The sequence below is a fragment of the Leguminivora glycinivorella genome, chromosome 26, assembly GCF_023078275.1.
Source record: "Leguminivora glycinivorella isolate SPB_JAAS2020 chromosome 26, LegGlyc_1.1, whole genome shotgun sequence".
Taxonomy (NCBI): Eukaryota; Metazoa; Arthropoda; class Insecta; order Lepidoptera; family Tortricidae; genus Leguminivora; species Leguminivora glycinivorella.
The window spans coordinates 2,312,091-2,325,543 of NC_062996.1; the positions used below are offsets into that span (position 1 = coordinate 2,312,091).

The 13,453-nt window shown below is 40.7% G+C and overlaps 1 protein-coding gene across 1 annotated transcript; it reads left to right on the forward strand.

Moving 5' to 3' along the window:
- On the forward strand, positions 1 to 11,996 carry LOC125239819 (hemolin-like). Its single transcript, XM_048147524.1, has 8 exons — positions 1 to 76; positions 755 to 813; positions 1,679 to 1,811; positions 2,545 to 3,028; positions 3,578 to 3,696; positions 9,211 to 9,428; positions 10,367 to 10,495; positions 11,418 to 11,996. The coding sequence occupies exons 2-8, from the start codon at positions 768 to 770 to the stop codon at positions 11,540 to 11,542; spliced, it is 1,254 nt and encodes a 417-aa protein (XP_048003481.1). The 5' UTR covers positions 1 to 76; positions 755 to 767; the 3' UTR covers positions 11,543 to 11,996.
- Positions 11,997 to 13,453: the final 1,457 nt, after the last annotated feature.

The window sequence follows — 13,453 nt, forward strand, 5'->3', positions numbered from 1 at the left end:
TTGTGCAGTATAAATACGCGTGGAGTCCGCCATTGCTGCAGTGGTTGGGTTCCCGCCAAAGTGTCTACACTTACGGGTGCGTTCAGATTTTAATATAATTTTTTTTCTTTTTAAGTAATTGAAATAAATTATTAAAAATATTGATTTTTAGTTAACGACCCACTGGTGAACAGGAATGTGGCGTTATAATCCTAGATTTTTCAATTTTCCAGTTTAGATAGTTAGCAAAAAAAAATCTAGGATTAAAATAATTGAATTTTTATAAAATTTGGATTTTTGTCAAGAGCTGTGAATAATCATTACTAATATCTTTTCCCCTCACTAGCTCGGAAACACGTGTTTTGTCCTTTAATACCAGCGGGTAAAAACGCATTTTATCCACTAGTGGGTAAAGTAATTTGACCTTCAATAAAGTCAAATTAACTGCTTTAAAATGATAAAAGTAGGTGAATCCAGTAACTAAGATGATTTACCACCTGTGGAACTACTGGAAGCAGTGATAAACGCATTTTTTTGCGTTGTAGTTTCCTCGCTATAGTGAGGGGAAAAGTTTTGTGTTACACTCGGGTGCAAATGTATTTTACTTCTCGTGTGTTAAAAAACTCGCAAGTTCAGGATTCTATTCTCGAACCACTCGCTTCGCTCGTGGTTCAACTATAGAATCCTTTCACTTGCTCGTTTTTCAATTCCACACTCGGCGTTAAAATACAACTTTGCCCCCTTGTATAACAAATAACTATTATACATTTTCTAGGTTTTTAATAATCATGGCTGCGAAAGTATTTCTCCTCTTCGCTGCGAGCGCCGCTTTATGTAAGTAACATCTTCAGTTTTTTAGGGTTCCGTACCTCAAAAGGAAAAAACGGAACCCTTATAGGATCACTTTGTTGTCCGTCTGTCCGTCCGTCCGTCCGTCTGTCAAGACCCTTTTTCTCAGGAACGCGTGGAGGTATGAAGCTGAAATTTATATCAATTACTCAGGTCTACTGTCCCTTGAAGCTGTGAAAAAATCAAACTTCTAAGCCAACGCAATCAAAAGATACAGCCGTTTATGCCGCAAATTTTCGACACTTGCAAGGGAATCAAAACCTACAGGGTGCTTCCCGTGAACTCAGAATCTTGAAATTTGGTACGAAGCAACGTCTTATAGCATAGATAAAGGAAAAATTACGAAAACCATAAATTTTTAGTTACATCACATAATATATTTTTTTTTAATAATTTTAACCTTACTACCCATTTTTTTGCAATAAAAATACCATAGTTATGACTCGATTGTCGTAATGAACGAACTTTGTAAACCTTGCAGGTTTGTACGGAACCCTCGGTGCGCGAGTCCGACTCGCACTTGGCCGGTTTTTTGTTTTAAATTGTGTTGAGCTCTATTTTGATAATAACGTAGCGTAGGTTCCATTCGTCGCATCGGTTTCCGAAAAACAAGCTGTTCTTTAGACTATTAAGTTTTGTGTCTGATCTTAAGGACACCCCCCTGTATTTATATGCCTACGAGTTAAACAGTAATATTAATTTTAAAGTAAAAATACGAATTCATTTTGATATTGATAATCATAGATCATTATCATAGGTCGAGTTCATGACTAACTTCTTACCTACAATAGTTCAAAGGGTACTACATAATGTAATAAAGACACCACGGTAAACGGTTCTTTGAATCCAGGCGGAGCTCAGCCAGTGGACAACAACCTGCCGGTCCTCAAGGAGTCTCCCCCCGAGGTCACGTTCCGGGCGGATGCCAAACCACACTTCTTCAGCATCCCTTGCGCCCTCACCGCGGTTAACGACAAAGTTGTGTAAGTCATAAAAAAAACTATTCCCGAGGCACTGGTCCCACCCACCGCGAGATAGTAAGGTAATGAGTTATCGTCTATAAAAACGAACAAAAGATAAGGACTCCCGTGCAAATAAAAGAGACACGGCGATATTGATAGCTCACCGCTGGGCGAGTAACTATAAACATCGCCGTGTCTCGTTTATTTACACCGGAGTGATTATCTTTTGTTCGTTTTTATAGCCGATAGCTCATATTTTACTAGCTCGCGGTGGGACGGACCCTAAAACCAATGAGAATACACAATACAGGTACAGCTACAGATGTAGCCATGGCCTATGGAAGCCCACTTATTCTTTTTCAATTGAATTTTCGATTTCATAGTCCGATTTCAACATCATTGAAAAATGAATTGGAACTAATTCTTACGTTAGCCTCCACCCTCATTGTTTAGAGCTCGATAGATTTACAATAGAAAACAATCAATAGGTACAATCGATGCCATGTGTGCATCACACATTTCATATTTTATAATTCAATACTTAATACAATATTATACGTCCTTATGGCAATCAACAATGTGGGACTACATTTCACTAGACTGCGACAAAAACATTTTTGGCTGGACTATATAATAGCAGTGTGAACTATAAGTCTGAACTAATGATCTGACTTAATATAAGTCAGTTAGTGGAAACTTCAGTGGAAAGTAGGACTTCACTTGATCATTTTTTAAATCCAACCGTTTCTAACAGCTTCACATGGACGAAAAACGGTAAACCGTTCCCCCTCACCGACAAAACCCAAGGCATCACCATTCGCGCCAACGAAGGCACCATCATCTTCAACAACCCTCAGGACTCCGACGAGGGCGTCTACCAATGCCAAGCGACCTCTCCCGAAGGTGTTGCCACCTCCCGACCAATCCATGTCAAGAAAACCTTCGTAGAAATCCCTAAGTTCACCCTACAGAAGCATACTCCTGAAGAAGGGAAACCTTTCAAAATGGAATGCTCAGTAACCAAAGCCTACCCTAAACCAGTCATTGAATGGTACAGACAAGGCAAGGATGGCAAATACGTGGACATTATGGAGAAGAGATTATTAGAATCTCCGGAGGGTGATCTGTATTTTACAAATGTGACGAAGGAGGATGTGTCGAAGGATGTGAAGTATGTGTGCTTGGTCGCGACGCAGGCTGCTGATGATAAGCTGGTGGCTGCGGAACATATCATTGAGGTTAGTTATTATAGCTTCATACTTACCTACTTTATGCGGTTTAATATAATGAACTTCAGGATTAGTTCTGTTTACTTTAATATTCAGATATTTTTGAATATGTTTACAATTTTTTCTATCAAAGTAACAGTTACAAGACTACCTATTTGAAATAATTTTTTGAAACAGGAATAAGACACGTATTCGTCGTCCGACTCACCGAATTTCTATGATATATATCCAGCTTTTTCGAGATTTCTAGTTTTTACGAAAAAAATAGGTTTGACAACTAGGGCAAGGCTACAACATTGAAGTTTGTCGTCACTCTTTTTTTTTCTGAAATAAATGTTTTTTTTTTTACGATATACTCTGTCAACCAAGTCTGTCAGTAAATAAGAACAAAGAAAACTATATGCATCCTTTTCTTTAGGGTGCTAGAGAAAAGGATACCTATAGTTTTCTTATTCTTATTTACTGACAGACTTGTTTGACAGAATATAACCATGAACTTATAAATAACTAACGTCTAAAGTACGAAAACGTCGAAAACTAAGCACCGATTTCTTTCAGGACCTGACTCCAGCCAAGGGTCCAAAGAGCGGCGAGCTGACTCCGCTGTACCTGAGCAAGGACCTGACCGTGAAGACCGGAGACATTGCCGTCATGATGTACTGCATTTACGGTGGCACGTGAGTTTCTATTCTACTTTACCTATTATCACCATTCATTTTCAATACATCAAACTGGTCTCTTGATACTTCAAACTTGAAAAGCGGGTACAAGTAGCGGTACGTACCTATAAGTTTCGCGCTGACCGTTATTGCGCAGAAGTCAAAAACAGGTATGCGTCAGGCGAAGGGTATTCGTCCCCATGCGCAGCTACTCCACATCTCACTCCGCGCTAAACTTACGTTACATGCCGATTCTTGTAAGAGAGTTGCATTTTATCCACAATATGCTAGTTTCCCACTAGTCAAATCAGCTTCTTTTTAGAACTGTCAAAATGATTTGCTAATATGGAATTTCTATGAAATACTGAGGAGTGACGTCACGGTCAATTCATTTACTTTATATCTTTCTCTTTGACTTATTAAATATAAATTATGTTTAAAAATAACTACTTAATACTGTCCAATATTTTTCTTCTAATGATGTGGTGCTTCATTTCGTGCACTGCATAAAATATTTTTCACCGCACCAACTGGTAAAGGCTTTCTTTGCTATTCGAAAATAGATAGCAAAATTGCATTTTATCCACAAGGGGGCAAAGTAATTTCATACGAATTTTAACTCGATGTCTTAATCTGGCTGCTAGATTTCACCTATATATAAATGATGATTTTGAATCATAAATATTGAATAAATTGATGGATTTCATTTATTTTGATGTTGTAGGGGATGAAAATCCGAAGAGGGGTGGGGCGTGCGCGTGAGCGAAGGAAAAGGCGGCGTGTAGCGGTCTTAGGCGTTTATTCAGCCAACACTAAACTAAAACCTAATCTAACGAAGTGCCAAAGGCCGTACAGCGTCCTTGAGGACAACCGACGAGCGCAAAGGGGAGCGTGGTAAACGTAGTCAAATGGCTTTACAAAGGTCCCAAACGGTACACTATGTGTGCGCAATTGACTCCTAGCTAATTCTCAAATAAAACATTGTTCAGTACATGAGGTCGTTATCCCAGGAAAAATCTTAATAGCGACAACTAACTTTGAAATGCGCCACAGCACAGCGACATCTATTGAGCTTTGTGTGTAACAGACAAGTTGATCTTAGTACCAACATTGGTGTTTGTTTTTTACATGTTTGACTACTTATTTACGATCTTTACATTTACTAGTTACTTCAGTAAAATGCACAGGTTACGGGAACGGCGTTCCATGGCTTAAATATTTAAACAACGAAGCTCAATATCACAATATTGATACCCGTGGCGCCATCTGTTGACGGTCAGCCAAACTAACAATTTGACGAATTTTATCTAAGAGTTACGTATTGACTTGATTACTATAAAATTCTAGGCACCCGTTAACACATGTTGCACTAGGTTTTAGAATTTTAAGTCTACGGGAACACTTAAATATTTGCTAAGTTCACTCGGAAAACCAGTACCGGTGGCGCCATCTAGTAGCGGCCGGTTGAACTAAGCTTGTTTGCACTGAGTTTATACGTTTTGGTAAATGTTCGCGTTACAGTCTCCCCCTCTGGAACTGCAGTCGACCCGGCGCAGTGACAGGAAAGTCGACGTTGAGTTGTAGTCAGTGTGGGAGCACGTCCGCGTTCATTTCCGGTTGCTGGTACAGGGGTAGTCTCTGGGTCTCCCCCTCTTCCATAAGACTGTAGGTGCGTTCCGTAGTGTTTAGCTACTGCACACTTCGGGCAACTGCTCCTAACAACGCCTGGCGTACCGCACCCATAACACGTGTTGACGGGCGGTGGCGGAGACGGCGCTGGCGTTGCCGTTGCAGTTGGCGCAGTGCAGGTAGTAGTTGTGGCTGGTGGCAGCGCTTCAACCTTCACCGTTTCTCGAGCGGCTTCTTGCCTCTCTTTCTTCCGGCATACATCTTCTGTATGGCCCACGATCCGGCAATAGTGACATCGGATACGTTCCTTCCGTTTAGGCACTGTCGGTGTAGGAACTTCGTCATCCAGGAGCAATTCCACCGATTGCGCTGCCTCGAGGAGGGCATCAAAGCTCAGGACAGATTCCCTCGGCACTTTCTCCCTTATCCTCCTGTGTAGAGTCCCGTACACCATGTCCAGTTGCTGCGTTTCCAAGAGCTGGGGCTCCGGCATCTGAGCAATCAAATCCCTCTGCTTGGCGACAAAGGTCTCAGTGAGCTCTTGAGAACCTTGGTCGTTCAGGATGATCTCCTTGTACAACATATGCGCGGGTTTCTTCGGTGAAAACGCTCTACGCAATCTGCTGTCAAAGTCCTTCCAGGTCTTCACAGTCTCGCTTATGCCGTTCCACCAAACGGCTGCATCATCTCTCAGGATGAGAGGTAAACTTTTTAGTGCGTCGCTGTCGCTAATGTTCCCGACACGCTTGAAACACGTCGCTGCCGTCAGGAACGTTTGCACGCAGGCTGGATCCCGTTTTCCGTCGAAGAAGAAAGTTGCCTTCGCGAAGGAGCTATGCTTCACCGGCGGCGGAGCAGGACGTACAGCGCTGGTGATCGCCTCCAATAGCTGCTGGAACTGTCCTTCTGACATGTTAACAGCCATTTTTTCTACACGTTGTTCTCGCAAAACCTTCGCTCTTCGTGTCTCGACAGTCATCAACGTCGTGACGTCACAGCACGGCCTCGAGTTGGGCGCCAGATGTAGGGGATGAAAATCCGAAGAGGGGTGGGGCGTGCGCGTGAGCGAAGGAAAAGGCGGCGTGTAGCGGTCTTAGGCGTTTATTCAGCCAACACTAAACTAAAACCTAATCTAACGAAGTGCCAAAGGCCGTACAGCGTCCTTGAGGACAACCGACGAGCGCAAAGGGGAGCGTGGTAAACGTAGTCAAATGGCTTTACAAAGGTCCCAAACGGTACACTATGTGTGCGCAATTGACTCCTAGCTAATTCTCAAATAAAACATTGTTCAGTACATGAGGTCGTTATCCCAGGAAAAATCTTAATAGCGACAACTAACTTTGAAATGCGCCACAGCACAGCGACATCTATTGAGCTTTGTGTGTAACAGACAAGTTGATCTTAGTACCAACATTGGTGTTTGTTTTTTACATGTTTGACTACTTATTTACGATCTTTACATTTACTAGTTACTTCAGTAAAATGCACAGGTTACGGGAACGGCGTTCCATGGCTTAAATATTTAAACAACGAAGCTCAATATCACAATATTGATACCCGTGGCGCCATCTGTTGACGGTCAGCCAAACTAACAATTTGACGAATTTTATCTAAGAGTTACGTATTGACTTGATTACTATAAAATTCTAGGCACCCGTTAACACATGTTGCACTAGGTTTTAGAATTTTAAGTCTACGGGAACACTTAAATATTTGCTAAGTTCACTCGGAAAACCAGTACCGGTGGCGCCATCTAGTAGCGGCCGGTTGAACTAAGCTTGTTTGCACTGAGTTTATACGTTTTTGGTAAATGTTCGCGTTACAATGTTTTATAGTCAGTATTTTGTTCGTGTTGGTGTGGTGAAAAGAGATTCCACTTTTTGAACCACTCGCTACGCTCGCGGTTCAATTTTGGAATCTTTCGCTTGCTCGGGTATCAATATTGGCACGTGCGGTTAAACAACTACTTTGCCCCCTTGTAAAACAAATAACTATTATTTTGAGTAAGTAAAGGAAACTAGCCTACCTATTCCATAATGTGTGCAACCGTAAATTTTGTGTTTCCCTCGAAGGCAATTTTTTTTAACCCCACGAAATTTGAAACCTAGTACACTCAAGATTCCACTTTTCATTTCCAATCACTCGCTACACTTGCGGTTCCATACTGGAATCTTTCCCTATTGGAATCTTTCGCTTGCTTGAAGGGTATCAACGAGCGGTTAACTGTGGCGGATAACAACAACTTTACTGCCTATTGTGAAACAAATAACTACTTATTGTAATGTATTAGGAATATATGTTAGAGTGTGGCTAATGAAATATTGCCCCAACTTTTGGCGGGAAATTCAAAAAATCTAGGGCTGGTCACACTTGGTATAGTAGGAGATATAGTTTTGATACTAGAAAATATTTTTGTTTTCTGTGCACACTTATATTGAAAATCAATAGAAATTGCACTATCGACATTTTTGCCGCTCATATATAGACATGTTTCACCAAGATATTTTTATATATTTTATATTTTTATTGCCATAATTATAAGCAGTGGTGGCCGAGTGGATATGACGCCCGACTTTCAATCCGGAGGTCGCGGGTTCAAATCCTGGCTCGTACCAATGAGTTTTTCGGAACTTACGTACGAAATATCATTTAATATGTACCACTAGCTTTACGGTGAAGGAAAACATCGTGAGGAAACCTGCATACATCAGCGAAGAAATTCAAAGGTTTATGTGAAGTCTCCAACCCGCATTGGGCTAGCGTGTAGAGTTGGAGACTATATAGCCCGAGCCCTCTCAGACATGAGAGGAGGCCTGTGCCCAGCAGTGGAACGTATATAGGCTAAATTATATTATTTATTTTATTTTTTGTATTTTTATATCAAATTACTACTGACCAGTCACTTCACTGATTTGTTCTAAATATTGGTTTTTCGTAAGTAAGTCGTTACGTTCCAATATTTTTATTTTATGAATGCTTTCCAGAGCTTCGAGTTTCTCCTTGTCTTTACACTCTTTTCCTGTTTATGAGATTTAAGTTTTATTATATTCACATACTTAATCAAAGTTATAGGCAAATGTTAGAACTAGTACTTAAAGTATCAAAATATTAATAGAGCACCAACCTACTATATTGTTTACGACTTGTAAACATTGCAGTTTTTCATTATATGCCGCTTCACGTCGACTTCGCTCTTGGTTGTAATTATTTATTAGCTTAAACAGCAAATTGCGGACCTCGCTTGGTATCGTCATTGTTATAATATTTAAGATTTACCCTTAATAACCCGCGAACAATTTGAATAAGTGACATAAATTGACAGCAGACTTTTAGCCTTTTTTTTTAAACCATAGACAATTGGTGATACCACAAGGAAATATCTGTCAACAATATTTGGCTAGCCAGACTCTAGAATATGATATGATATTGATTCTCAAGCATAGACAATAAACACTATATTTAAAACTGACATAAAATAAAACTATAATGTGCCACAAAATGGCCTCACCGCGGTATATTGCCGGCAACTTATACAAACCTTGAGTTAAAAAATACACTCCTTGAGTTGCAGATGTCCATAGGTTACGGTGACCGCTTTCCATCAGGCGGACCGTAAGCTTGTTTGCCACCAACGTAGTATAAAAATACACCTATTTTTATGGCATATTTTTGGTGCAATTTTGGTTTAATCCCATAAAAAAACTAATTTTAGCCCCTGGCGCAAAAACAACGGGGTGTTTTGGGCGGCGGGGTGACCGGGGTAGTTTGACGTGTCTGTCTGTCGGTGGCATCATAGCTCCCTAACGGATGAATTAATTGATTTATATATTATAGTTTTTTTGTTTGAAAGCTGAATTCTACTGACAAGTTACCAGGATTTCATAAAACCTTAATTTCCTCCAGCCCCATGGCCCACCCGGACTGGTTCAAGATCTCCCCCGACGGCACCCGAACGAACGTGAACGGCAAACCCGGCGACCGCGTGACGCACCGCAACCGCAGCGCCGGCCGCCGTCTCTGGATCACCAAGGTGTTGGCCGAAGATGACGCTACTTATGAATGTGTGGCGAACAATGGTGTTGGCAAGCCACAGAGTCATAAGATTAAGCTGACAGTGCAACGTGAGTTGTGTATTAATAAGATTAAACTAGTTTTCACTAGTAGCTAGTCCTTTAGCGTCACGCACCGCAACCGCAGCGCCGGCCGCCGTCTCTGGATCACCAAGGTGTTGGCCGAAGATGACGCTACTTATGAGTGTGTGGCGAACAATGGTGTTGGCAAGCCACAGAGTCATAAGATTAAGCTGACTGTACAACGTAAGTTATATGTAGGTAATAGTAATATTACTGAGACTTTAACGCGTGCCGTGGAGAAGGAAGCTAGCCGCTGTGAATAATAGAAAAAAACCGACCAAGAGCGTGTCGAGCCACGCTCAGTGTAGGGTTCCGTAGTTTTCCGTATTTTTCTCAAAAACTACTGTACCTATCAAGTTCAAAACAATTTTCCTAGAAAGTCTTTATAAAGTTCTACTTTCGTGATTTTTTTCCTATTTTTTAAACATATGGTTCAAAAGTTAGAGGGGGGGGGGCGCATTTTTTTTTCCTTTAGGAGCGATTATTTCCGAAAATATTAATATTATCAAAGAACGATTTCAGTAAACCCTTATTCATTTTTAAATACCTATCCAACAATATATCACACGTTGGGGTTGGAATGAAAAAAAAAATCAGTCCCCACTTTACATGTAGGGGGGTACCCTAACAAAACATTTTTTTCCACTTTTTATTTTACCACTTTGTCGGCGTGATTGATATACATATTGGTACCAAATTTCAGCTTTGTAATGCTAACGGTTACTGAGATTATCCGCGGACGGGCGGACGGACGGACAGACAGACATGGCGAAAAACCCTAACTATAAGGGTTCCTAGTTGACTACAGAACCCTAAAAAGGCTTTTGTTTAACAGATTACGGCAAAAGCCAAAAAACCATCTCAGAAAATTCATACTACAGGTAGTTTGCACATAAAATTCTCACATAAGTAATTATATTTGACAGAAGCCCCTGAGTTCACGCAGCAGCCCGAGCCCGTGATGCTCGCGAAGGTCGGAGATGACGTCACCATCCCCTGCAAAGTGCGCGGCGCCAAGAAGATCTCCTGGGTGTTCAACGGACAGCCCCTTCAAGGTACCTTACATATTGTGTTTTTAACAGACTTCTTTACTGAAAATAAATAAGAAGGAGGTTATACAATTATACCAAAGAGGATCGAGTATTACAGAGAGTTACTGTCGAAGTAAAATGTGTAGTCACAGTGCATAGACTGCCATCTCTTGACACAGGCTTAAAACTTTTGAACCTCAGTTTTGACAATTTGGCCCATAATTCTTAGCTTGATATGTGTTAAAATGTAAAATATTAATATTAGCGCCATCTAGCTGAGCGTACCCCAAAGGTGTAATGCCATCTAGGCCACCGTACCTTTTTCTGTATGGTACTGAGGTACGTTTTTTCCTTAGACTTTATCTGTCTGTACGGAGTTATATGTATATGTCTTTGATTATACTTATAGGTACGAGTTTATTTTATGTATGTTGCTACATTACTCCGAGACCCGTGGTCCGATGTCAATAATTATTTTTATATTTGAAGTGGTTTGAAAGGAGCTACTACCAAGGTGGTCCCATATTAATCTGGAGCTGTTCTGATGATGGGATCCATCAAGCCAAGGATATACTAGGGGACAAATGTCCCACGACATGTGTCGGCGACATGTCAAGCGAAGCCGGCCGATTTCGCCTGACATATCTGGTGACATCGCGCGACTTATATCCTTAGCGATGTCTAACGAAGACGTACGACTTCGCGAGACTTCGCCTGACATATCTGGCGACATCGCGCGACACCCGATGTCTTTGCCCACACGTGTCGCGCGATGTCGCCAGAAATGTCGAGCGAAGTCTGACAACGTCGCGCTACTTCACCCGACGTCGCTGGCGACACGTGTCGTGGGACATTTGTCCCCTAGTGTATCCTTGGCTAGAGTTGAGGGAACTCCTCAAATTTTAAAGTAACATATGTATAGTGACATTTCACTTTTTTATTGCAGTCAAGGAACCCGCAGACACGCTTACCCTCAGCAAGGTCCAGAAGAAAGACAACGGCTACTATGCCTGCTCGGGCTCCAGCGACCTTGGAGAAGTCTACGCTGAGACCCTCTTACACATCGCTTAGATGTTTCACTTTTGAAGCCTGTCAAACCTTTTCGGTCACCAGAAAAAGCAGCAATTAAAAAAAAGGCGCTATTGTTTATGAACTTTATGGTCCATAAGAACATTTGCTGTTTCTGTTTGAGCTGATGGCCGTGCTGCCAATGCTCTGAATAAATGAAAAAAAAAGAACATTTGCATTTCGCGCTTTTTTTCTGGTTACAAAGTTTGAACGGCGGATTAATTTTGTTAAGTTGATACGTTCTGTGTTTATTTAACGTTCAAGAACCCCTTATAATATGCTAAATATTTTGAATTTTTATTTTGGAATTCAGTGTAATTCAATTTAAGACAAAAAAAAACTTATTTGGGGAACTTAGCGAATCATCACGCGTATAATTAATGTATTGGCCTAACGAACATATTACTGTGTAAGTATTTTATAAGGAATTCAATAAAAAAAACTTTACCTATGTTTACTTGTTTAGTTTTCATTTGATACCTTTTAATAGTTTTAATGTTTATTTTGCATAACCTCTTGGGTTCACCTTTATAGTTATCAATGGAGAAAAGAGAAATTAAATTTTTTTTTGATTGAATGTATATGCATACAGATTGGTCCCATTTTTATCAGGATCCAGTTCTGATGATGGGATCCTGGAGAAATCGAGGGAACTCCTCGAATCTGAAAGGCATACATATGGTGATTTTTGTGTTTTTAAAGGAACAGCATGCATTTAGGTACGGAACAGTGACATTTGGTGCAGTGGAACTGCTGATGATGGCCAGAACGGAACTCTTCAAATCTGAACGGCACGCTTATAGTGACTTTGGTATTTTTATAAGAACAGCATGCACTTTCGTCCAGAACAGTGACATTTGGTGCAGTGGAATTGCTGATGATTGTCAGAACCGAACTCCTCAAATCTGAACGGCACGCTTATAGTGACTTTGGTATTTTTATAAGAACAGCATGCACTTTCGTCCAGAACAGTGACATTTGGTGCAGTGGAACTGCTGATGATGGCCAGAACCAAACTCCTCAAATCTGAACGGCACGCTTATAGTGACTTTGCCATTTTTATAAGAACAGCATGCGCTTACATCTAGAACAGTGACATTTGGTACAGTGGAACTGCTGATGATGGTCAGAACCGAACTCCTCAAATCTGAACGGCACGCTTATAGTGACTTTGGTATTTTTATAAGAACAGCATGCACTTACGTCCAGAACAGTGACATTTGGTGCAGTGGAACTGCTGATGATAGTCAGAACCGAACTCCTCAAATCTGAACGGCACACTCATAGTGACTTTGGTATTTTTCTAAGAAAAGCATGCATTTAAGTTCAGAACAGTGACATTTATTTAGTTATGTTTGTATAGCATATTGAGTTTTCAAGTCAAAGTTTGTCAAGCTTCGATTTCTTATAATATAATCGGATTCATGAGGAATTGAGGAAACTCCTCAAACCTTAACGTTATACGTATATTCATTTGTGTTGCCATCTAATAATTAAAGCATTAAAAGCAGTTTTAAAAAATACTTACACATTTCTACATAATCCAACATTCGCAAGTAGGCCAAGTAGCTTTCACCAGAACCCAAAAGGCGACGGTTTTTTTTTTCTTAAAAATTATTTGCACTTGTATCGTGAAATAGTAACAAACGACCGCACCGCGAGTGAGCGAGAAAAATGAACTCTTTCTCGCTCTCATTTACGTGAAAAAAATCCACGGTCGCGAAGCTGTGCGTTCGTATGTTAGCAATTTTTATGTCTCTTTCTAACAATGGCATTTGCAAGAAAGAGACGAGGATTTTATGAATCAGCCTACTTTTATGACCATTACACTCGTTTTTACAGGATGGATAATGAACAGCAAGCATTAAACCCTTTATTTACGAACGCATCTGACGTTGAACTGACGTTGACGTA

Coding starts and splice junctions, on each gene's coding strand:
- LOC125239819 (XM_048147524.1), top strand. CDS start 768: ATGGCTGCGAAAGTATTTCTCCTCTTCGCTGCGAGCGCCGCTTTAT. Junction 3,697..9,210: donor TACTGCATTTACGGTGGCAC/GTGAGTTTCTAT, acceptor AATTTCCTCCAG/CCCCATGGCCCACCCGGACT. Junction 10,496..11,417: donor CAACGGACAGCCCCTTCAAG/GTACCTTACATA, acceptor TTTTTATTGCAG/TCAAGGAACCCGCAGACACG.